This window comes from Lissotriton vulgaris, chromosome 1_2 (assembly GCF_964263255.1).
Source record: "Lissotriton vulgaris chromosome 1_2, aLisVul1.2, whole genome shotgun sequence".
Lineage (NCBI taxonomy): Eukaryota > Metazoa > Chordata > Amphibia > Caudata > Salamandridae > Lissotriton > Lissotriton vulgaris.
In genome coordinates, this window is record NC_141686.1 from 31073380 (window position 1) to 31096049 (window position 22670).

The 22670-nt window shown below is 42.3% G+C and overlaps 1 protein-coding gene across 6 annotated transcripts in view; it reads right to left on the reverse strand.

Moving 5' to 3' along the window:
* Positions 1 to 22670, reverse strand: part of FGD4 (FYVE, RhoGEF and PH domain containing 4) — a 600857-nt gene that overhangs the window by 77924 nt on the left and 500263 nt on the right. For all 6 annotated transcript variants that reach the window (XM_086952768.1, XM_086952772.1, XM_086952773.1 and 3 more), the window contains exons 5-7: positions 18009 to 18098; positions 15880 to 16025; positions 1479 to 1635 (exon numbers count right to left, since the gene is read on the reverse strand). In XM_086952768.1, the coding sequence (XP_086808894.1) occupies positions 1479 to 1635; positions 15880 to 16025; positions 18009 to 18098 (393 nt within the window). The remainder of the gene's footprint in view (positions 1 to 1478; positions 1636 to 15879; positions 16026 to 18008; positions 18099 to 22670) is intronic.

Genomic DNA, 22670 nt, shown 5'->3' on the forward strand with positions numbered 1-22670 from the left:
TTGCAGCATAGCTGTAAAATCGGTCCTTTAACAAAATCGGCCGCAAACCGGCCCCGGCAAAGAGTTCGGTTGCACCCCCAGGGGGCTGGCCGAGCACTTTGCCAGGGCCGGTTTTGGTTCTCAGTCCGGCCCGGTTTAACTTGGTATGAGCAGGGCCACTGGAATTATGCGGCAAGGCAGGAACAACATATCTGACTGGGTTCATTAAATTATGTAACAAGGAAATCTTAATTATGTGGCATAATGTGGCACATTTTGTGATGGTATCGATTCATTATTTTGCCATTTTTACACCTTACTGTCTGGGCACAGGTTTCGCCGTATTAGTTTAATCGTACAGGAATGTTACTGAAAGTTAGAGTCAACCTTTCCGAAGTGCCCTCGACTGCACAGCAACACACGTTGCTGCAATTTAGTAACTGTCCATTTGAGTTGGACAATTTTCTTCTTTTTTTTTTTTGTAATGAACCGATTTGTGTTAATCGTCAAATCCAGAACTATGCAAAACAAGCATTGGCATAGCCAATAGGTCTCACCTTTGGGACCTTATAAGTGTTTAGCCATGCAACAGATGATATTGTTGCACCAAGGATATTGTGCTGGATAGCTATAATATAAGGTCCCAAAGGTGAGACCTATTGGCAATGCCAATGCTTGTCTTATTTACTTACACATTTCATTTTTCTCCCAGTTTTGTCTGATTCTCTACTACTTTGATCCGTACAAGTTCTGATGTTCTGCCCTCCACCATGAACACCAAAAGACCACTGGTTTGATGTTTCAACCTCCACCATCTCTTAACGCAGCTGCCTCAACAGAGACGGTGGACTCCAACCAACCCATAAGCCATCACAGATCATTTACACTTTCCCAGGTCCCAACAGAGGCACAGTGTGAACCCAGCACCAAGAAGGACTGAAGTAATCTCAAGCTGACAGACGGTGTGAGAGAACAGCTCGGCTTGGTCCCAGCATCCTTCATCTCAAGTCCGTCACAGCATGGCGCTTTCGATAATGTCAGAGATGGCCGCTGGGTTTGTGCCCCTTGAGGAAATGAAATATTACATATGTCCCCTGTTGAAATTCTAGTGTCATAATCCATACTGTAATTCGAGCCATTTTATTTAAAAACGGACATTTCTGTTTTCATTTTTTTCAGTGTCCGCATTCTTATTTATGACGAAGCCCTAGGAATGGATTTAAAAATGGAGAGATTGCTTTAAATTAATAGCATAGAAGGCACTTTCCTAAATGGCTGCAGTTTTAAATGAATGACCCATATTCAGAAAACTGAGTGTTTGCTATGTAGAGCTGGCAGGGTTGCTCCCGCATTAAATCCCTTGTTTGCATTAGTGACAAAGAGCTAACATAGCTTGCTTGAACTATTACCTCTCAGAAGCACGTTCTAGCATGGTGTTTTTTTAAAAACTTGTTTGTGTTTGCAAATGCCTTTATGCGCTGCAATCAGTGACCTGGTACCTGAATATCTTGGATAATGAGTTTGAACTGGGCCGACCGCTCCATCCATGACTTCATCAGCTCCATGGCATTATCAAAGTTTTTGACATATTCGGCATACATTTTGAGGAAGGGGGCCAACTTCTGCAGAATGTCTCCAATCCTGGGGGTGGTGGACCTGCAAGACCAGAAGATGACATTAATGGTTGACGGTCAACCGCACCCTTTTCGCGTTTGTGCACATGTGCTTCTTCAATAGGACTAAATACGAAATTAACGCAGTGTAAGCAAAGCACATGGGAAACCGAACACATTTGAAAAATGTCTTCAAAGTTAACAACAGAGACGTCAGCCCTGTTTCCCATGAATCAGCCATTTTATTGCTTTGGAATTTGCTAGTAATTATCAGATTGCGGTGTCGTTCTTTCTGGTGACCTTATAGGTTTGTTAAAAAGTGTACGAATGAATTAAAAAGATGAACCACAAGAAAAGACTTATTCATTATAAATAATTTATTTTCATATTTGTTTACAAGACCAAACTTCAAAAATAATAAGCACATTCTACTATTTGTCTCGTTTCGAGGTGCAGATAATAGGTGTTAATTCCAAACATACAATAACATTTCAGTCATTATAGAAGTATTAAAACCACTCACAGCGAACACATCGACAAAGCGCTAAATGAACGTTTCTTCATTTAACCGTTTAGCATTCTAATATTCTGTAAGAAAGCCATGTTAAATTACTCTGTCTCGCTGGCTATTAGCCTGATTCCAATTATTTTTTATTCATTTTATTCAAATGTTAATTGTTCTTTAGAGGTAACCAAGTAAGATTATTTAATTCATGAAGAAATTAGTCTGAGATATGGTTTACCTTCAGGAGTATCTGAAATACACATATTACGAAGCTGAGTGTTCATAAAATGAAAGCGAATAGAGGGGCTCTCCACGTGGAACTCAAGGGACTGACAGTCATTCTTCCTGAAAGTACTGAAGATATTAGACTGAAAAATTAAAGACTGTGTATCACTTAGGCTTGGAGGACCAGCCACTAATCTGCTCAGGCGGTGAGGGAATCACCTCCTCTGGACCAACAGCAACTGGACTGCCATATTTAGCTCTTCTTTCTGTCTTGGTTTTTTCACCAAAAGTTCTGTCGCCCAAAAATAGGAATAGCTTTGGTAAAAATTACACCAGCTGGTACTCCATGCCATAGTAGGAATAGTGGACTGTTGTGCATCTTTTTGTGTTCCCTACAGGAACACCCCCCCCCCCAACCCCCCACCACACCCCTACACCACCAAACAATGAATTTGGTTTTAGGAAACCAAAAAACTATTTCCTAGAGGCCCTGGGAGCCATCCATCAACTTATCATGTGTCTTTTTCCTGCAGACAATGAAAGAATTGACTGACATGGTGCCGGCAGGGCAGAACGCCAGTGGACCGCAGCATGGAGCACATGGTATTTAACATTGGGGCGAGTTGTGGTTATGCCTTCAAAACTTGCCTGACCTCCAAATGGGGCAGGCAAACCGAAAGCTGGGAAGATAGAACATCCTTCAGTGTTTGATGAGGACTCATTATCACCTTTGAATAGTGTTGTCTGTCTGTTGGCTCCTGAGCTCTAGAATGTTGTTCAAGAAAAGGATTGGAGGTAGAGAGCTGCAAGAGGTGTGAAGACTGAAGTAAAACAAATGGCCAAAGGCAGGACGAACAGAGGTAAATATGTAGGCCTGCTAGAGGGATTAATTTAAAGTGGTTTAAAAAACTGAGTGTATTGATTGAGATCTGTAAAGAAGAAGTGTTAGTTTAAAGAATAAGCACCAGCCCTTAATTTCTGCAAATGTACTCAATTCTGGGGAGATTACTTATTTCTCATCACCAGGATGTGTTCCACAGCACAAGAGAGAGAAGGATAGAAAAAGAAGGAAGAGGAGGATAGGAAAACTTTGACAAAGACAAAAAGTAGGGCTAAAAAGGAGCATGGAAGAGTCTGGTAAATATACAGCAAGTATAGGGTGGTGGAAGAAAAAAGCGTATTCGGCAGCACCAGCACATGGCAATGCCAGCATCGGGCTATTAAGAAAAACATTTCGCCATTGCACTTATATTTTTCTACATGAGTGCAGATGCCCACCACCTGCAATCAATCACCTGGACAAATTAAGTCCATGGCAAGTTCAAACAGATGAGATAATTCACACTTCAGGGAGATGAAGGTACACTGAGGTTTTCATTTTTCGCTTGTCTTCTGATGGATCAAGTTTTTGTAAGTTTGTATGTGATGTGCATAACACAGTCGATGCAAGACAACTCCTTTCTAATGTGTCGTGACAGTGAATACAAGAACAAATCAAAAAAAAAGAGAGGTAGGGAAAGAAGTGAACACTCTTAGTCCCCACTGTAACTAGAAAGAAAACAACAAAAGAGTGTTCCTTGGTTTGGAGACACAAAAGTGAGAGAGCACAAGAGACCAACAATGCCAATTAGGTTTGTTTAGAAAGCCCTCACTCACCGACCTGGTCGGTGACATTCTTCATCATCGGGCCCCACTGGGTTTGACCGAATGTCACCCCAGTGTGCTTCAACGCCAGATTTACTGCGGAGCGGGTAATCTGAAGATGTGAGAGCTAAGTGGTGAGTTACGTGAACAGAGTGAAGTGGGGAGTTAAAAATGCCTTGTATGTATCAAAAATTGATTTAATGACTGATCATCAAGGGCAAAATTAAAAAATGTGTTGGTAAACAAGGCCAACTAATTTGGATGGTCTGTTTCCAATAACATTAAGTGATAGTGAATGGTCAACATGTTTCTGCCAATGTTGGTATAGTTAACCTGGCATTCGTCAGGACCTAGAGTGAATAAATCCCAGCGGTATGGGCACGCTAAGGCCCACCCTACCAAGGGACGTGAAAGTAAAAAATGTCTGTAGAAGTGCAAAATAAAGGGGGCTTCACTGAACAAAAAGGCGGGAGGCACACACCCTCCTTGTGTCAAGGTCAGAGACAACAAAAATGACATGCACCTGTGAAGGCAAGAGGGTACAGACAGACATGGAGAGACAAACAAACAATTAGTTCTTGGTCAACGAGCCAACAGATTTAAAACCGGTGACTTGTGCTCGTGGGCTAACAAGTGCACAACACACGACTAGTAGCAGAGGTGCGTGGCTCTGCCTGTGGCTGTATCTTATTTATATTACTTGATAGCATTAACAGTGTCAAGCCAGTCTTACGTGAAGTACGTATCGTTTGAGCACATGAATACAATGCCCATCAGTGCGCGTGTGTAATATCATGCGCTGCGAGGAAGATACGTGACATAATGGGGAATGGCGGTACGATAGTGAACCTGAACCGTAACACGCTCACTGTTAACAACCAAGCGATCAATGGGCCAAAGGCCTGTGACCACTAACCCCATCCAAGCGTAGTGAGATAGACAGGTTCTCACTTCAAAAGGGATGAACTTTCACCCCATAGACCGCGGGAGGGGGGTGACGGCGTATTTGGCACATCCTGCAAAATGGGAAACGAACAGATAAAGGGACGGGCTTAATATCGAAGCTTCAAATGTACTTAGCTCTTATGGAAGAGTGCGGCCGGAACAGTACTCACGCCCACGACGCCAGGCACCCTAATGTCCACCTGATCAAACCTCAGAACTGGGTCTCGCCGATCCGGACCTGGGAAGACAAGCCGGTATATGTAGCGGGGCTCGGTGATCAGCGCACGCTCTTCCGGGTTTGGGCGTGGCATGTGGCGCGCATGCGTGAAAAATAGCCAATGGGAGTGCAAGCCCGGGATAAACAAACCCGCAGAGACATTCACAAACTAGAGAGCGCAATGCGTTGTATCAACATAGGAAAGAAGTAGCTGTAGACAGCGCAATGCGTTGTATCAATACGGAAATGAAGTGGCTCATAGCGGGAGGCTTAAATATGATATGCCCATGCTGGTGAAGATACCGAGTATTTACAATATTTATGTTGGCAATATTAGCACAGTCGACGGAATCTCACACTATTTAAATGGCGTGGCATTATGTGGACCACACTCAGCCAACAACTACGAGCAGCAGCTGTAAGGGCACTATACCGGCAATTCACTCGCCCTCACTCGCCCGTCCCCTGACACTGACACGCGATGTCAATGGTTATGCTCCCAGTAATCAGACTCTGTTTAGATACATCCCACATTATGCCACGCCATTTAAATAGTGTGAGATCCCGTCGACTGTGCTAATATTGCCAACATAAATATTGTAAATACTCGGTAAGAGTAAGAGCATAAGAGCTAAGTACCTTTGAAGCTTCGATATTAAGCCCGTCCCTTTATCTGTTCCTTTCCCATTTTGCAGGATGTGCCAAATACGCAGTCACCCCCCTCCCGCGGTCTATGGGGTGAAAGTTCATCCCTTTTGAAGTGAGAACCTGTCTATCTCACTACGCTTGGATGGGGTTAGTGGTCACAGGCCTTTGGCCCATTGATCGCTTGGTTGTTAACAGTGAGCGTGTTACGGTTCAGGTTCACTATCGTACCGCCATTCCCCATTATGTCACGAATCTTCCTCGCAGCGCATGATATTACACAGGCGCACTGATGGGCATTGTATTCATGTGCTCAAACGATACGTACTTCACGTAAGACTGGCTTGACACTGTTAATGCTATCAAGTAATATAAATGAGATACAGCCACAGGCAGAGCCACGCACCTCTGCTACTAGTCGTGTGTTGTGCACTTGTTAGCCCACACGAGCACAAGTCACCGGTTTTAAATCTGTTGGCTCATTGACCAAGAACTAATTGTTTGTTTGTCTCTCCAAGTCTGTCTGTACCCTCTTGCCTTCACAGGTGCATGTAATTTTTGTTGTCTCTGACCTTGAGACAAGGAGGGTGTGTGTCTCCCGCCTTTTTGTTCGGTGAAGCCCCCTTTATTTTGCACTTCTACAGACATTTTTTACTTTCACGTCCCTTGGTAGGGTGGGCCTTAGCGTGCCCATACCGCCGGGGTTTATTCACTCTAGGTCCTGACGAATGCCAGGTTAACTATACCAACATTGGCAGAAACATGTTGACCATTCACTATCACTTAATGTTATTGGAAACAGACCATCCAAATTAGTTGGCCTTGTTTACCAACACATTTTTTAATTTTGCCCTTGATGATCAGTCATTAAATCAATTTTTGATACATACAAGGCATTTTTAACTCACCACTTCACTCTGTTCACGTAACTCACCACTTAGCTCTCACATCTTCACATTACCCGCTCCGCAGTAAATCTGGCGTTGAAGCACACTGGGGTGACATTCGGTCACACCCAGTGGGGCCCGATGATGAAGCATGTCACCGACCAGGTCGGTGAGTGAGGGCTTTCTAAACAAACCTAATTGGCATTGTTGGTCTCTTGTGCTCTATCACTTTTGTGTCCCCAAACCAAGGAACACAGTGAATACAAGAATACAAGATATTTCAACAATATAGCACTTCACAAACGCCAAAGTCACTTCTTTCCTCAGAACAAACTGCTCCCTTAACCAGAAAGAATTTGCTGTAATCGAATTAATATTTGTTTTAGAAAGAAAAGGACAATGCCATTTTGCATTCTCAGTGCATCTCTCACTCTTACATGCACCTACTCTTGGCTAAAGAAAATCTGGTTTTAAGATAAATTGTGAACCGATCACAACATAAACGAGGTACTCCGTCCACCTCCAGTGAATGCCAGTGTCAGGAAAATTAGGCGTAGTAAAAAAAGATTTCAAGATCCATTTACCTTTGGTTCGGCCACCAAGACTCACGATATCCAGACCCCCATTTACATCACGGCGTCCGATGTAGACTAAGCCCTCCGGATCCGTTACTCATTAAGAAATGATATAAACAATTTACACACCTTCAACTAGATCATGGTGTCTTATGCCGATAAAGTCTGCTAACGCCGCGGATCCTTTAACTATCAAGCAAGGAAATAAGCTTTCTACATTTACTACAGAATCTGCATATATATTGTAAAGAGTACTTCAGTCGTCTCACGCTCTGCCGGACTGGCTATCGCTTAGTATCAATTAGCCAGTTACTCAACAAAAAGTGTCATCCATTCTACTGCTTTACCTTAAATATCTCAGCAAGCCTCTCAAGAAGCATACCAATAAGAAACAGACGCACGATAATAAGATAACGGGAGCGCTGCCCCCCAACAGAATAATTTTTCCTGAATAAAGCTACGAAATAAACCCAAGATAGTTTGCCATCTAATTATTACTGTTGTGTTTTATGTCCTATTGCAAATGACGGACTCCTAAAGAAGGCAATAGCTGAAACGCGCGTAGAGTCTCCATTCACTGCTTTGCTTACTCCACTAGCCCTACTTAACAACATAGTCATTTGTGTCGTGTGTTCCTTTTTTCCCTTGTTTCTCAATATGTTTCCACAATCTTCTTGAATCATAGAATGTATGTCATTGATCTTTTAATTGAATATATGTATTTTTTATAAAAGAAACTTTCAACAAAAATGAAGAAAATAATTTAAATAAATTTTAAAAAACTATTTTGTAAACACACAGCTAGTTTTGTTTCTATTAATTTTGTCTATATGTCACAATATTCATTTAATTAATTGACTAGTTTCCTAGGGATTGTTGGCTTAACTATTAAGCTCACTACTGTTCGCTTTTCAAAAAAAAGATCCATTTACTGCTCTTGGCTGACAATTAACCTCTTGGTGAACAAATACAACACAGCACTCCCTTCCCCAGCAATTGTTGTTTGCAACTCTACTGCACTTGCATGGAAAATGCTCTGATACGTAGAGATACGCAAGACAGGATTCTTCACATTAATGGAGAGGACAGTAGTCAGAGTCGACTGAAAATTGCCCATTCCTGGACTTCTCAACAAGTCTACACAAAGGCAATTGCTACTGCCAGAAATATACGATGAAAAACGGATCAGTCACTGTATTAGGGCATGCACCTATCGCACATCCAGATGTGTCCGGTTGTGCCGCAGTCTTAGAAGCAACATGGACAGGTTTAATCATTCTTCAAGAAATTAGCGATTGCCCAAGATATTACCCCAGCTACCTGTCAAGATCCCATGAACACACTGGAACAAGAGGAACAGCAACTGATCGTGTCATCTACCTTGTACAGACTTACAAAAGTCCATGAACTTGAAAATCTTTAAATTTAAGTATGGAGGGGATGGAGGGCACTGGTCCGGTGAGTCTGGTGCACCACAGAGACAACAGATACCTACTGTCAAACCTCTTACCCAATATCCCATCTACAACCTGCAACTTCACCAATTTTCCCCTGTCATTGTATGGAATCCCCGGGTCCTGTACTACCAAGTGACAGCACAAGTCAACTCTTTATAAGCAAACACAAGGAGATGATGGACAGAGTGCTGAAACGTTTCAGACACTCACCCCAGTCCCCGATCAGGGTTTGGCTAAGGGTATGCCCAGACGTGGGTCCCTTGCTCGCTGCGCCACTGGATTCAAGCTAGCCTGGCTGATGAGGGGTGACACCCAGAAACCGGTCCCTGGTTGCTTGTTTCCAGTCCAGAGCGGACCTGGCTTGGCAGTTCGGGCTGGACTGTTCCCAGGGTTGGACTTGCATATGGCTGGGTCCAAACTGGGGTGACGTGGCAAGCACAATAACAATGGATTAACCTCAGATCTGTGAGTGGGGGCGAGTGTTTGAAAAGTTTCAACACTTCATCCATCATTTTTTTGTGTGATGTTCCTACTCTTTTTTTAGCGCATTAAGCAAAGGAGTAGGAGAGTTGTTTAACTATCCAAATTAGAGCAATATTCTAAGAAACCATTTCTTTGATGACACATGGCCACAGGATTCTCCTAAAGAGAACCACAGGCGTCTCCCAATTACATTACCCTTCCATGTATCTCCTGATTGGAAATAAGGACCCATCGATTTGCCATACTGCCCCATACATCATATACTTGGCATGTTTTAAATTCAGGATTCAATCAGTCTTGGCGATGCCAGTTCAGCCATCCAAAGCAAAGGTTAGGCTTTAAGGCTATAAGTGCCATCGATATGTTCAGGATATTCAATCATAATTTCATTCTGCTGATCAGAGTTTAAACCTAGAACCCCCAGAAAAATACTAAATGCATGGTCCCATATGTAACTGAACCTCCACAATGCTTAGAGAATGTCACTATTATCTGCTTACTTTGCAAGACTTACTTTCACTCTGAGCTCTACCCCAATTGTGTACTGTCATTCAGTTTCATTATTTCACTCATAAAACCACACAAAGTGACAGTCATTAAGTGTGACTCAAAATGTATAACATAAATACACTGCTGTTCTGTGCAGTGCTTAGTCAAGAGCTAGCAGGTATGCTATGCAGTAACTGGTGGATCAGATTCAATGAAGCAACTATTTCTTCAAGGACATCCTTAAATGATGCTGCAGCTATCTCTAGATGTCTTGAAATACTCACATGAGAGGAAAGTACCTTCAGACATAAACGATAACAGGATTCCTCCGTAACTTCACAACATCTGCAAGGCTAATCTTGCTGCAAATTCCATTGCGAATTCACATTGGAAATTGACAGCAACCTTCAGTCTCATGAATATAACAGTTGTAGGTGTGAATAGTTTTAAATATTTTCACCCTCATTTTAAATGTCTTTATTGGGTCAATATTTGGCGACAGAGAACACAAACTATGGATGATCCAGTAAACATTGAGTCAAAAGAATAACTTCACAAACATTGTATCTACCTATAATCCACTAACCACGACTCTAAGCAAGACACCAAGACATTCTAGCCCACCCTACATCACCTCTGTCTTATGCTTTAACACCACTCAGCATAACACCCTACATAACCACCATCCCATGCTTAAACCCCATCCAGCATAACATCATATATCACCTCCATCCCCAGCAGTACATCCTATATCACCTCCATCCCATGCTTAAACACCATCCAGCAGAACACCCAACATCACCTCCACCCCATACTTAAACACCATCTTGCACAAAACCCTATATTGCCTCCATCAATGTTTAACACCATCCAGCAGACCACTCACAGCCGATGCAAGATAACTCTTGACTAATATATGGTGATATTCATGTATACTGGATCACAATAGTGTGTACAAGATATTGCGACAATGTAACATATCACAAAAGGCATCAAATGTGATGATTATTACGTGCAGATGCCTTGTTTGATCAATCATTCTACAATATAGACAATCATTATTCTCACTTTTCAAACAGAGACTTAAAGTTTTAAAAAAAGGGTACACAATTGTAAATTCGATGGAAACAAAAATTAACTTCTGTTCAAGGTATCCCAAATCAGGCGTGTCATGAATATTGGAACACTGAGTTGCCCAGTGATGTGTTAAGAGATTGAGCAGTTCTAGCAGGTTTGACTCCCTCTTCTATACGGTGGTTTAACCTGCATCTTCCCTTGGGATACAACAGGGCAAAGAGGAGGAAATTAACTATGGGCCTGTGACTAAAAGTATAACAATTGTCTGTTGTATTAAGGTTCTTAATTACAGATAACTGTCAATCTCCAGATTTTAGCGCATTTTCAAGTCTCATCGCATCGATTCTCTTTTTGATTCAAGGTTTTTAGTTACCTGTTTTACCTGCATGCTTGGATTTTCGTGTTCTTATTTCCTGCAGATAGATGTTGTTTTCCAAATTTCAGCCAGTGCAGAGAACTTATATCGCAGTATTAACACCATTTAAGGTTTAATACCATATATACATCTATTCACAATAACAGAAATTATAGATTTAAAATTTCAGTTTGAGTGTAAAATCTTACACGATATGGTACGACTGATCTGATGGTTTTAAGCGTCTTCTAGCCCATACGTCTTCTCATCATCAGAGCCACACTTTTGGGAAATGCTGTCAATGTAGAGTTCTCTGCACATCTGAAATTTTCTTTAGCGTTGGAATCAGCCGAATGTATTTCAGCCAAATCAGGGCACAGAGACTATGTTTGTTAATGCCTTGGAAGCTATGTGAATGGCAGCAAAGTCATGCCACTGCCTATTACATCAGTCAGCTGCATCTGACACCATGGACCACTCCAGACTCATCTCCAAGCTGCAAGAGATGGAGACAGGTCTATTCCAACAGACCAATTTAATTCAGTTCCTCCTATTTCCCACTGAAATACCTAGTTCCACAAGGCTTCAAGCCTTGTTTCCAGCATTGTGGTCATCTTAACCAGTATAATCAGGTTTTGCAGATTCACCTTTTATGCACACCCAGATGACATTCAAATGTCTCTAAGGCTTGAGAAAGCAGCTGCAAATAACATTTGTAATTCTTTTCTGGATGTGGAATAATAGCCTTAAACGTAACTCTAATAAAAAAGAGGTTTTAATCCTGGTGCCCTCCAGTGTGGTGTCTTGTCCAACAACAGAGTGAAGAGATTTCAGAAATGTGGGTGCAGCAAATGACATCACCTTGCCTTTGACTTTGTACTTGAACAAGTTATCATTGGCATGCCTGAGGCAACATTCTGTCTTTGGCAAAAGAATCGTCATTCAAACAGCCATTTCCTCTAGGTTAGGTAAAGCCAATGTTCTCTACTTACCCGTATCTAAACAGTCTTATTTAGGACTACAAATTGTGCAGAACTCTGCAGCATGCCTACCTCTTGTTTTCGTTTGTGGATGCTCCATTTCCTATGATCTATCCACTTGACTAGCGGGGAACAGAATAATTATCAAGGTACTCTTCAGTCCATAAATTGGGCCACCACTACCTCAGGTGCAAGTTTGCAACTTATCTCTACTTGTCACTTCTGCTCCCCTTCTTTGGCTTTCCTGCTGGTTTCAATAGCACCATGTCTACATGGGCTGTGCGTTTTGTTGGGCATGGCTGCCACATTATGGCATCAGCTTCCTCTAAACATACATTCCACCCATAACCTGTTTCCATTAACAAACTCGCCAAAACATCTGCTTTGTCAAATGTCCAATGGTTTTTCTGATCTCAATGTGACAAGACACACCATGGCAGCAGCTTGCTTACCAAATTACATTATCAATTAAAGCATTTCTCAATTGGCATCAGTTAATTTTCAGAAGTTAAACGTCAAAGCACTCGGCTATGGACACAGCTTTTATTTTATGCACTTGAAGGGCAGCAGTTGACAAGGTAATATCTAAGCATCTTATTTAACCCCTTGTGTAGTGATGACGGAACCGCTCCGTCATCAGCTGCGTTGGCGCTGTGCTAATGACGGAACGGTTCCGTCATGGCCCGCCCGCCGCTCATGCGCAGCGCTAATTCCGCGCCTGCGCTGAGCGTTCTATTGAGCGGGCGAGGCCATGATAGAACCGCTCCGTCATAAGCACAGCGCAACCGACGCTGGTGACGGAGCGGTTCCGTCACCAGCATGCGCCCGCCGCTCTTCCACCCCACCCCCTTAGCACTGCGGGGGAATAGCCGCCGCAGTGAAGGGGTTTAAGTCCTTGCTGCGCTGGAATGCTGCTTGAATATGAGTTAGCCTTTATGCATCTGAAACACTGGGTTAAGGTCCTCTTTCCAATCGTCCCCTTAGCACCGGTTCTGGCGCACACTACAGTGTTCCCCAGAATAGAGATTACATGTTGGGTAGAAAATAACCTGTGAGTTTTTTCTGCGTTCAATTTTCATGAGACAAATTTTCCTCATTAAAATTTGCTATTTGTCAAACCAAACTGTAAGGGCAAATAGCACAAATTTCGAGTGTGTGCACCTAGGAATAGTCGAAAGACATGAAACCTGTCTGACTCCTCCTTTAGAGACCCTCGGCCAATCAAAACGAATTCCAAAACTACTGTACCATCTCATTGCTCCCGTTCCCTGCCAAAGTGCTGGCAAAGGCCATCAAACTCCAACTTACCGAACACTTGGGGAGAAACAAGCTGCAAGACCCCTCCCAATTAGGATTCAGAACCAACCACAGCATCGAAACAGCTCTGACCACTGCAATAGACGACATCTGCACCCTACTCGACAGAGAAGAATCAGCAGCCCTGATCCTGCTGGACCTCTCCGGCGCTTTAGAAACGGTCGCCCACTACACACTCATCAATCACCTATGCTAGATCGGTATCACAGACGACGCGCTCAGATGGGGGCATCCTTTCTCATGGGACACTCCCAGAAAGCCTGCCTCACACTTTTCACATCTCAAGCCAAGCACAACATCTGTGGCATTCCTCAAGGCTCATCCCTCAGTCCAATACTCTTTAACGTCTGCATGACTCGACTCGCACACATCGTCAGATGGCACAACATCAACATCATATCCTACGGTGATGAGAAAGAGCTCGTCCTATCACTCTCTGCCTGCCTCCACATCGGCAAAGACCAACTTCCACAACTGTATAAAGAGCGATTCAGCATTGATGAAGGACAACTGCCTAAAGCTCAACATAGACAAGACTGAAGACCTCATCTTCGGCAAACACACACCCTTCTGGAACGACTTCTGGGGGCTGTCGGAGCTCGGACTCCCACTCCCATGCCAAAAGACCATGCCTGCAACCCCTGCATCATCCTAGAGAGTGAACTATCCATGAAATGTCTCCTCAGCCTTCTTCCACATGTTCCCCATCCTCTGCAAAAACTTCAAGTGGCTCCCCACCAACGCCAGGAAGACGGTAACGCATGCCCTCATCACCAGCCTACTACGGCAATGCACTCTATGCGGATACCACCACCGAACTCATGCAAAGACTCCAGACGATCCAAAACACAGCCACCAGACTGATCCTAATCCTACCAAAGAGAACCCACATCACCCAGCACCTGAAAGACTTCCACAGGCTCCTGGTCCACAACAGATGTCACTTCACACTCCTGACCCATGCCTACAAAGCCCTTTATGAACAAGGACCCGCTTACTAGAACCACTGGCCACACTTCCACCGTTCCTCAGGAGATTCCGCTCAGCACACGTCGCCCTTATCCCTTGCATACACCGCTGCCACGCTGAAGGACACGCCTTCTCCCATCTCGCCACCAAAGCCTAGAATATCCTCCACCTCTGCACCTTTCCCTTGCCGACCGACTTCAGGAAAGGGCTCAAAACCTGGCTCTTCGAATGAGACCTACAGCAAGGGCCTAAATACCCTCTTGAGTGACGGGCAGCACTCTATAAATACACCTTGATTGAACCAGTGTATTTTATCCCTTTGATGTCCATAACTCAGACTTGTGTTGTAACTGCGCATTAATTAATTACTATACCTCACAATATCATTATCTGTAGGCGTCATTATTGCGCTAAATTTACAACTAAGACAGAATGGGAGTCTATGATTTTTAGACTCCCAAGTATTTAAAATGACCCAGGGGAAGTGTAATAAGGCATATTAAGGAGGTGCACCAAACTGTATAGGAAGAATATCTGCCATGCACCATAGGCCATATCTGAATAATGCACAGCAAGCTTGCAGTCTGAAGTCTCATCTTCCACCATTTTGCACATCGAACAACCATATTAGCAGAATGACAGCTGCCTGGTGTAACAGAAATCTCAATTTGCATTGAATCCATGCTTAAGTGCCGAAACATGTGCTATCTCCTGCATAAGCTTTAAGAGAGTCTCCCATATATTTTTAATTACTTCTACGAATATTAAATGAAAACGATACTGCAAGAGACGGCTACTATTATTCACAGAGCCAAATGCCTGCATCCCAGGTGCACTGCAGAACAGAGTAGAAGTACTGTTTCTGCAATAAATATTAATTTTTCGTCTTCTTTAAAGCACAGTAGACGCACAACGTCAGAGCAAGCTGCGGAAAGAGGAAGTTATTAACTTTCAAAATAGTTGGTTGTCTTTTGAAAAATAAATCACATTTTATTATCAGGATCCTATAACAAAGTCGCAATCCACACCTGTGGACATTGCATCAGCACTATCAAGTTATACGCATTTTCAGTTGCGGTAATATATTGCTGCTCTCCATAAAACAATATCTCGCTAGATAAACTACCGTGCAAAGAGGACGATGGGCAATGAAATAAACAATATTGCGTTATATTTTCACTCAAGGGAGTTCAGATGCCAAAGACCACAAAACTCAAATTGGCAAACGGGGGAGAACCAGAAAATTCAAAAGTGTAACGTGTATTCTTAAGAGGATACAAAAAAAAGCCCAGTGGATGAAATAGACGCGCATCTCAGTTTGGACAGCCCATGGCCGTTAATCCTGACAATCTATCAAATAAACACCTCGGGGGGCAGAAGATATGAACTGCAATTGATCTAAAACACATTAAGGAGCTGATTTCTTATTTACGTCTATAAACTAGTTTCAACAAAGTGTGGCGGCATTTGATTAAAACCGAGTAAGACCGTCCTCCCTTACGGGAAGTAACTCTTACCATTCCGTCATGCGCTTCTCCAACTCGGGCAGCAGGAAATCGCTGTGGAAGACATTTATTGATGAAGTATTGGAAAAGATTTTATTCACCACCTCGGCTGGAAATGACCCTTTATTTGCTTCCTCCAACAGCCCCGCATAAAATATCTGCAATTAGAAAAAGGCTGGCAGTAAATCAAGCGCCTTGCGAACCTATTGAGGTCAATCAGATACAACATATTCCAGCAGCAGAGAAACAGCCTTTGCATAATGTATTTAATCTCTGGCCTGCACATCCTTTTGGCCAGGGCAATTCAAACATGTTCTTTAACCTCATAATGTGCTATAAGTCTGCTTCAAAGCCCTGCTGACACCAGTCCCAGGAAGGTCTAACAAGGTGATCCTAATAAAAATAATACGATTAGTATCTGACATTACAATGGGCACAAAAGGAGGAATGCGCATGGAAGGCCAATTTCCTGGACTAGACCAAGCCTCCTCCACACACTGGCGATGCAGATCACCTATGCTTCTTGCATTATTGCTTTGTGTTCTATAGTTCCATCGGGTCTCTGGCGAGCATAAATGGAACTAAACTTTAGTCCCATTTAAGAACTGGTCCAAGCTGGTTCTCATTCTTCTAACCAAACCAGGTGGCTTTCTGCAGAGTGCATCCTTTATAAATGACCAAACTCACTCTCTCATCACAATTCAAATATTCGCAGAATGTCAGATAATTGTAAATACTTATAATGCAAATGAAGTGTGTTTGTGATATCATATTTTTTAAATATAATATAGAGCTTAATCTGGTTGGGAGGAGTTAAGCTAAAAGACCCGACAGGACAGAAACAGGATGCTAGCCACCTGGTATGGATTTGGCTGGCGAATGTCGTTCACTTTATTTTGATAAACTGGTTTAAGATTGGATTTCAGGGAACTAATATTCTGTGTATATATATTTTTTTAAATCTTTTCATTAACAGTCATTGACATTTACATACAGTACGAAGGATTAGGCAAGAATGCTTACAGTGGAGACAAACGGCGATCGTTAATGAAACAATACTTTCTATTGGAAGTCATGGGGGGGGGGGGGGGGGGGCACCATCAAGTTCAATTCCTGGGTTGGGCTACAAATATTCCCACTATGAGAGTTCCATGGGTCCCAGATTTTGGACCATTTTCGGGGGCAGCCCCGTGCTATATAGACTGTCTTCTCCCTGCACATGCACCAATTGAGGTCTTTTTTCCAGTCTGTAAGCGTGGGTACGTGTGCGGTCCCCCAAAGCTGCTCTGTTTCTTTTAACTATTCTAAGCCCCAGAGTGACCCATAATGTTTGGTAACTGTTTACGTCAACTTTGCATAGTTTTTGAAGAAATGTTGCGATGCATGTGTTGTTCTTCTGTGGGACCAAAGAGGCCAGGTTAAGTTACTAATGGCATTAGTTAGAGTTTGGAGGACAGGGTGCTCTATCACTGACATGGTGGATAAACCCTTCGCCATATTACAACTCATTATTATAGTCAATGGGACGTTCTGTATAGCGGGCAGGATACCCGCCACTGATCCATGGCTGCCAAACTCTAAACTCCTAAGCATCTAGGCAGAGTTCTAGAATTCATCAGCGCTAGGAGGCCCTCTTCTTAGGTATAAGCAAATGGGGCCCTCAAAAATACCATTTATGACAGTGTTCCTGTGACTAAGTCTGCTAAACATGCAGCAAACAATTAAAAGTAGAACTAGTGGTAGAACTAATAAGTAGGGAAGCACTGTGGTCTTCTAGTTAAATTGTTGAGTTTAGAAATCTTTTTTCAAATCCCATTTAGATGCGTGGACAAAATATGCAATTCAGGCCAAATCGCTGTATTAACTTGTCCTTAAATTTTAAATATGTGTAGCTGCAAAACTATGTAGTAAAAGTAGTAGAAGTGTGTCATGATATTTATCTAATTCTTTAAAGCTTTCCATCCCATGGTCTTTCGGTTTGCGCATGCACACTGCTGCATCAAATTTGTACCAAAGACCCTTCAAATGTCGAAACATTGGAAACAAATTTGCAATTAAGTATAAAAAGCAACAAAACCCCGACCCAAATAAACATATGTGTAGGTTCATTTAAGCGAGGGGTTGCGAGGACATACAAATACCTTATCGAGGAGGTGAAGACGACTGACATAAGCTCTTTCTGTTTGCAAAAGTTCATTTGCTATCTTCTGAAGCTTCTGCTCTTTTGTTTCCTAAAATAAGAGCACATATGTTCATTACAGGTATCCAAACATCACATTTTTCACACAGAGATCTACATAAACGTTTCGATCTTAATGAACAGTGAAAAAAACTGATTCACCTATATTTGGTTTAAAAGCTGTCCAAACAAAATCAGCGCATCTCTTTTTATTGGTTGGTCAAGCCTTACTCGTTATAAAACTGTTAAGGGCATTGGTGCGATCTACCCGCGAGAAGCACTGGAAGCGTTCAACATAGATCTTGGCACTGCATACTGCCTTGTGCAGTTTACATGAGCGCGGTGGACGCTTCCTATGTAATAAGTGACAGGTATGTGTTATAGGTTGCCAAATGAACAGTGCTGAATACACACATTCCTGGGGAGTAGGTGGGCTCGGAGGTGAATAAACAAGTAGAGGTTTCAGTTTGAGATGGATGTTTAAGAACATATTATTGAAACTTGCCACATCATTGAGGTGGTCTGATATTACCAGCTGAAAAAGAACATTATTTTACACCACTCTTCTTCCATTTTAGGGGGTACAATCAAGTCTTTCAAGTATTTTTGTGGGTGACTTCTTGAAGGCCTCATGACATCACTAGGTTAAAATACCATCAATCCACCAGAATCCCTGTGTTAGGGATATATATAGATTAGCTTGGAACCATTTATTAGCAATAGACTTTTTAAGTTATATTTTTGAGAGTACTTATGAAAACCACCTCTATCTCAATAAGGAATTAAACCTAAGAGGCATTAACACCTCGAAGTTTACTCTTTGAAATCTCAGACACAGCTCACTGACACTGGAAAGAGGATAATTCATCAAGGACAGGAATTCATTGTTCTCTACAGAATCCAATATAAAGCAAAAATAACTGGATACAGAACAGTGACGCAGTACAGAGTCAGCCCATTTACAAAATAATAACTAGGAATTGGGCAGCCTAAAACAGAAGCTCCTATTGTTTCTTAGCCTCTGTAGGTCCAACAGTTACAGTCAAGGGCATTGGATATGCAACAAAAAGGATGCCGAACTGACCTCAGCGAAGAGGAATGCTAAGGACCAATACCCAATTGTTTCAGGTAAAGCTCAATTTTCTATATTTCATGTTCAGATTTTTAAAAATAGTTTCAGAACATCCGTTCTACGTTCATTTTTATTTCTACTCTCAATACTCTCCTAGCGTAGTGCCTAAATGTTTTAGTTTTTCAAATGACATTTTAACCACTGTAGAAATGATCATTTTACTCTTGTTGTTTGCAACGTGCATTTGTGATGTTTTAATCGTGTTCTGGGCGGTTATTTTGGATGTGTTGAGCAACAGTGTGCACCTGTTGAAATAAATGTGCTTTTTAGTTAAAATATCTTTTCCTTAGATCATTTTGCGTGTGTGTGTGTGTGTGTGTGTGTGTGAGTGAAACAAATGAAAAACGTTTGTTTCTGGTCACCACTGTGTCCCTGGATCCCTGTTTAGGTACTGTTAGTATACCCAAAAGCATTGATATCACTTCAACTATGTATTGGGTGGAAATCTGCAGGGCTACAAATGTCTGCCTTTCACATTTAAGGGCTGGTGCATTGAACTAAGTGCACTTGTGTCACCCGTGGAAGGGATAGCAGCCTTGCAGAGCAGAGTCAGAGAATTACTTTACACAATAAACATGTGGGGTTATACTTCTAAGGGAACAACCATTAGGCAATATCACTTTAGGATTGGTGCAGTACCAACTTAAACAATCAGGAAATAGTACATTCAAGGGTGCAATCACATTACTAAAAAACTCCTCAATAATGGGTGATCAATACAAAGGCTTTCCTTAATAAAGGTTGATAATTTGATCAAATGAAGATTCATTCTTTATCCAGGCTATAAGTGCAAAAAAAGTATACGGGCTCCCTTATTAGGGCTTGCCTAAAATTTGTAAGACCTTTTGTGACCATACTTAGAGGCCCCCCCAATCGCTTACCATTGTTTAGCGTCATTGACACTCATTGGCTTCCTTCTTATTTACCAGGTTCTGGAGTCTTTCCTTCCTCTTCTTGTATTTGTCCCTCCCCTGGAGCATGGACTTGTTACTGTGTTCTTCTCCTATTTGCTTTTTCGGGTGCTACTTTTTCCTTTTGTTACCTACAAGAGTGTGTGTGTTTTCCAGGTGTCTCTCTTGCGTCCTCCTCTGGTGCTCCTCCCTTATTACCCTCCTGCACACACTTCACTGTTGCTGTGCTTGCCCTAGCCCCTCCCACCAACCACCATTATCCATGTGCTTGCCCCAGCTTTTCCCACACACCCTCATTGTCTGTGTGTGTCCCAGACCATCCTGACAAACCTCCAATGTCTGTTTGCTTTCTATCCCTCTCTCATCTATCCTCTCCCTCTCCACCCACATCCTCTCTCTAGCCCCCCCCCCCCACATCTGTATTGCCTAGTCTCTCAAACAAACTCTGCTGCACAGCATGGCTACAATGATTGCCAAAGCCAATAACGCTGATAGGCGAGAACTATTATCTTGGTTTCAGATGCCTTGGAGAAGGAAGAGAGTAACAGAGGTGCATATATATAAGCAAGACTGAAGAAAAATTGCAGACTATTGGCAAGTGAGTGACCTAACCAAGGCAGAGCAAGACTGGTTGAATAAGTATTGTAGGTTTGGAGAAGACAAACAATGAGGGACATTAAATCAATATGGCCTAGCTGGTCAAAAATAGCAAAAGTAGAAATTAATGGAAACGTTCAAAAAAGCATGAAACATAAGGATAAACACTTTCAAAGCATGGTAGTATAGTGAGAAAGCAGCAAAAGCTTCTTAATTTTTTAACTTTTTATTAATGGTTAGGCACATCATACATTCTATGCATTTCTCATATCACTTTTCTTGTCTTATTTCATTTGTTTAAGTCCATGTCTCCTGCAAGGTACATATATCATGAACATCTTATTATTTGCATGGCATTTCTATACACATTGGTTATAGTCTTAACATGTTACAGCGTGCACATCAATAAAGTCCACAACATAAAAGCATTTAGTACATTTCACACTGAGCTACCTCTATGTCCTAACATTCCGCTGAATAAATGGTGTTCATTTATCTTCCCACCTGGTCCTTAAATACTGCGTGAGTGGTTACCAAAAGTCCTTAGGACTTGATGCCTCCGGTATTTCCTCTGCGTATGTCTCTAACTGTGCTTTGCAGTACGTCATATCAGTGATCCAGTTGTTATGTTTCGGCGTCTGTCTACTCCCCCATTTCATAGCCACCTGTCTCTTAGCTAGTAGCAATGCCACAGCTAACAGTTTACGTCTTCTAATCCGTTTGATATTATGTATCCCTAGCAAACAGACTTGGGGTGAATTTGGTATCTGGTTTCTGCTCGGCGAACATTTCTGCCAATATGGTTCAATCTGTTGGCATGCCCATGCAATATGTAAAAAGTCTGTCCGCTGGGCATTAAAGCGTGTGCATCTGTCGTCTTACCCAAGGCCATATTTGTGTAATTGTGCTGGGTTATAGTATATTTGCTGTATATATTCAAAATGTATAATTCTTACATTACAGTTTGAGGTGAATATTTGTGGGAGTGTGCAGCTATATCCCCAATCTTCTTTAGATATTGGAGTGCCTAGCATATCTTCCCATTTTTTGAGGGCCCGTTCTTGCTCTCTGAATTGTTCACGCTGAGCTGCATTATATAGTTTAGCGACCAGCTGTTGAAGCATAGGTGATTTTAAGAGCGTTTGAAATGCATTGTGTATGGGCGGTTCACAGGGGAATGTGGAGTAGATATCTTGTAGTGCAGCCGGTAGTCTATAATATGCAAATAACTACAATGGTGTGTGGTGTATACAGTTTTGTGTCAGCTTGTGAAATAAACTGGCCATTTCGAAAAATATCCTTCATCTTGGATAGACCCATGTCTCCTAACAGTTGCAGCATATTTTTTTCCTGCGTCACCGTTATACGTAGATGATTGCGTAATGGAAGTGCTGGTGCATATATAGGAAGTTTGTTTGCCTGTTTTGTCAACATATACCATGCTGCTGACGTGCAGCATACCGGGTTGATTTCTGCTCCCGGGTGTGTTGTCTTGGTTCAAATAAGTACGCCGTGAGGGGGGTCGGATGGTCAGATTCGGTTTCTACCGTTATGTGGGGTATATGTGCAAGCGGGTGTAGCCAGTAGTGTGCATGCTGCACCTGTGCGCAGTAGAAGTAGAGTTGGAGATCCGGCGATCCAAAACCCCCTTGTATTTTCCATCCTACTCTTGGTTGTTTGCCTGCCCAAGTAAGTTTGGTCATGTACATAAGCAATTTCATCGACATTTGTTACGTAATTAGCACCGGTGTATTGGTGAAGAGATAAATAAATCGTGGGAGACCAACATCTTCTGTGGCTCTATTCTATTAGCCAGGGAGAGTGGTAACCTGATCCATTTGTTTATTTGGTCTTCTAGATTTGTAAGGGCAGTGCCGTAGTTTGCTTGTATTACTACCTCAGGGTCAAGGTGTATCCATACCCCTAGATATTTGTCCGGTTCCGTATGTCATTGTGAAGGGTAATCTAATGAGGGTTGCTGTGT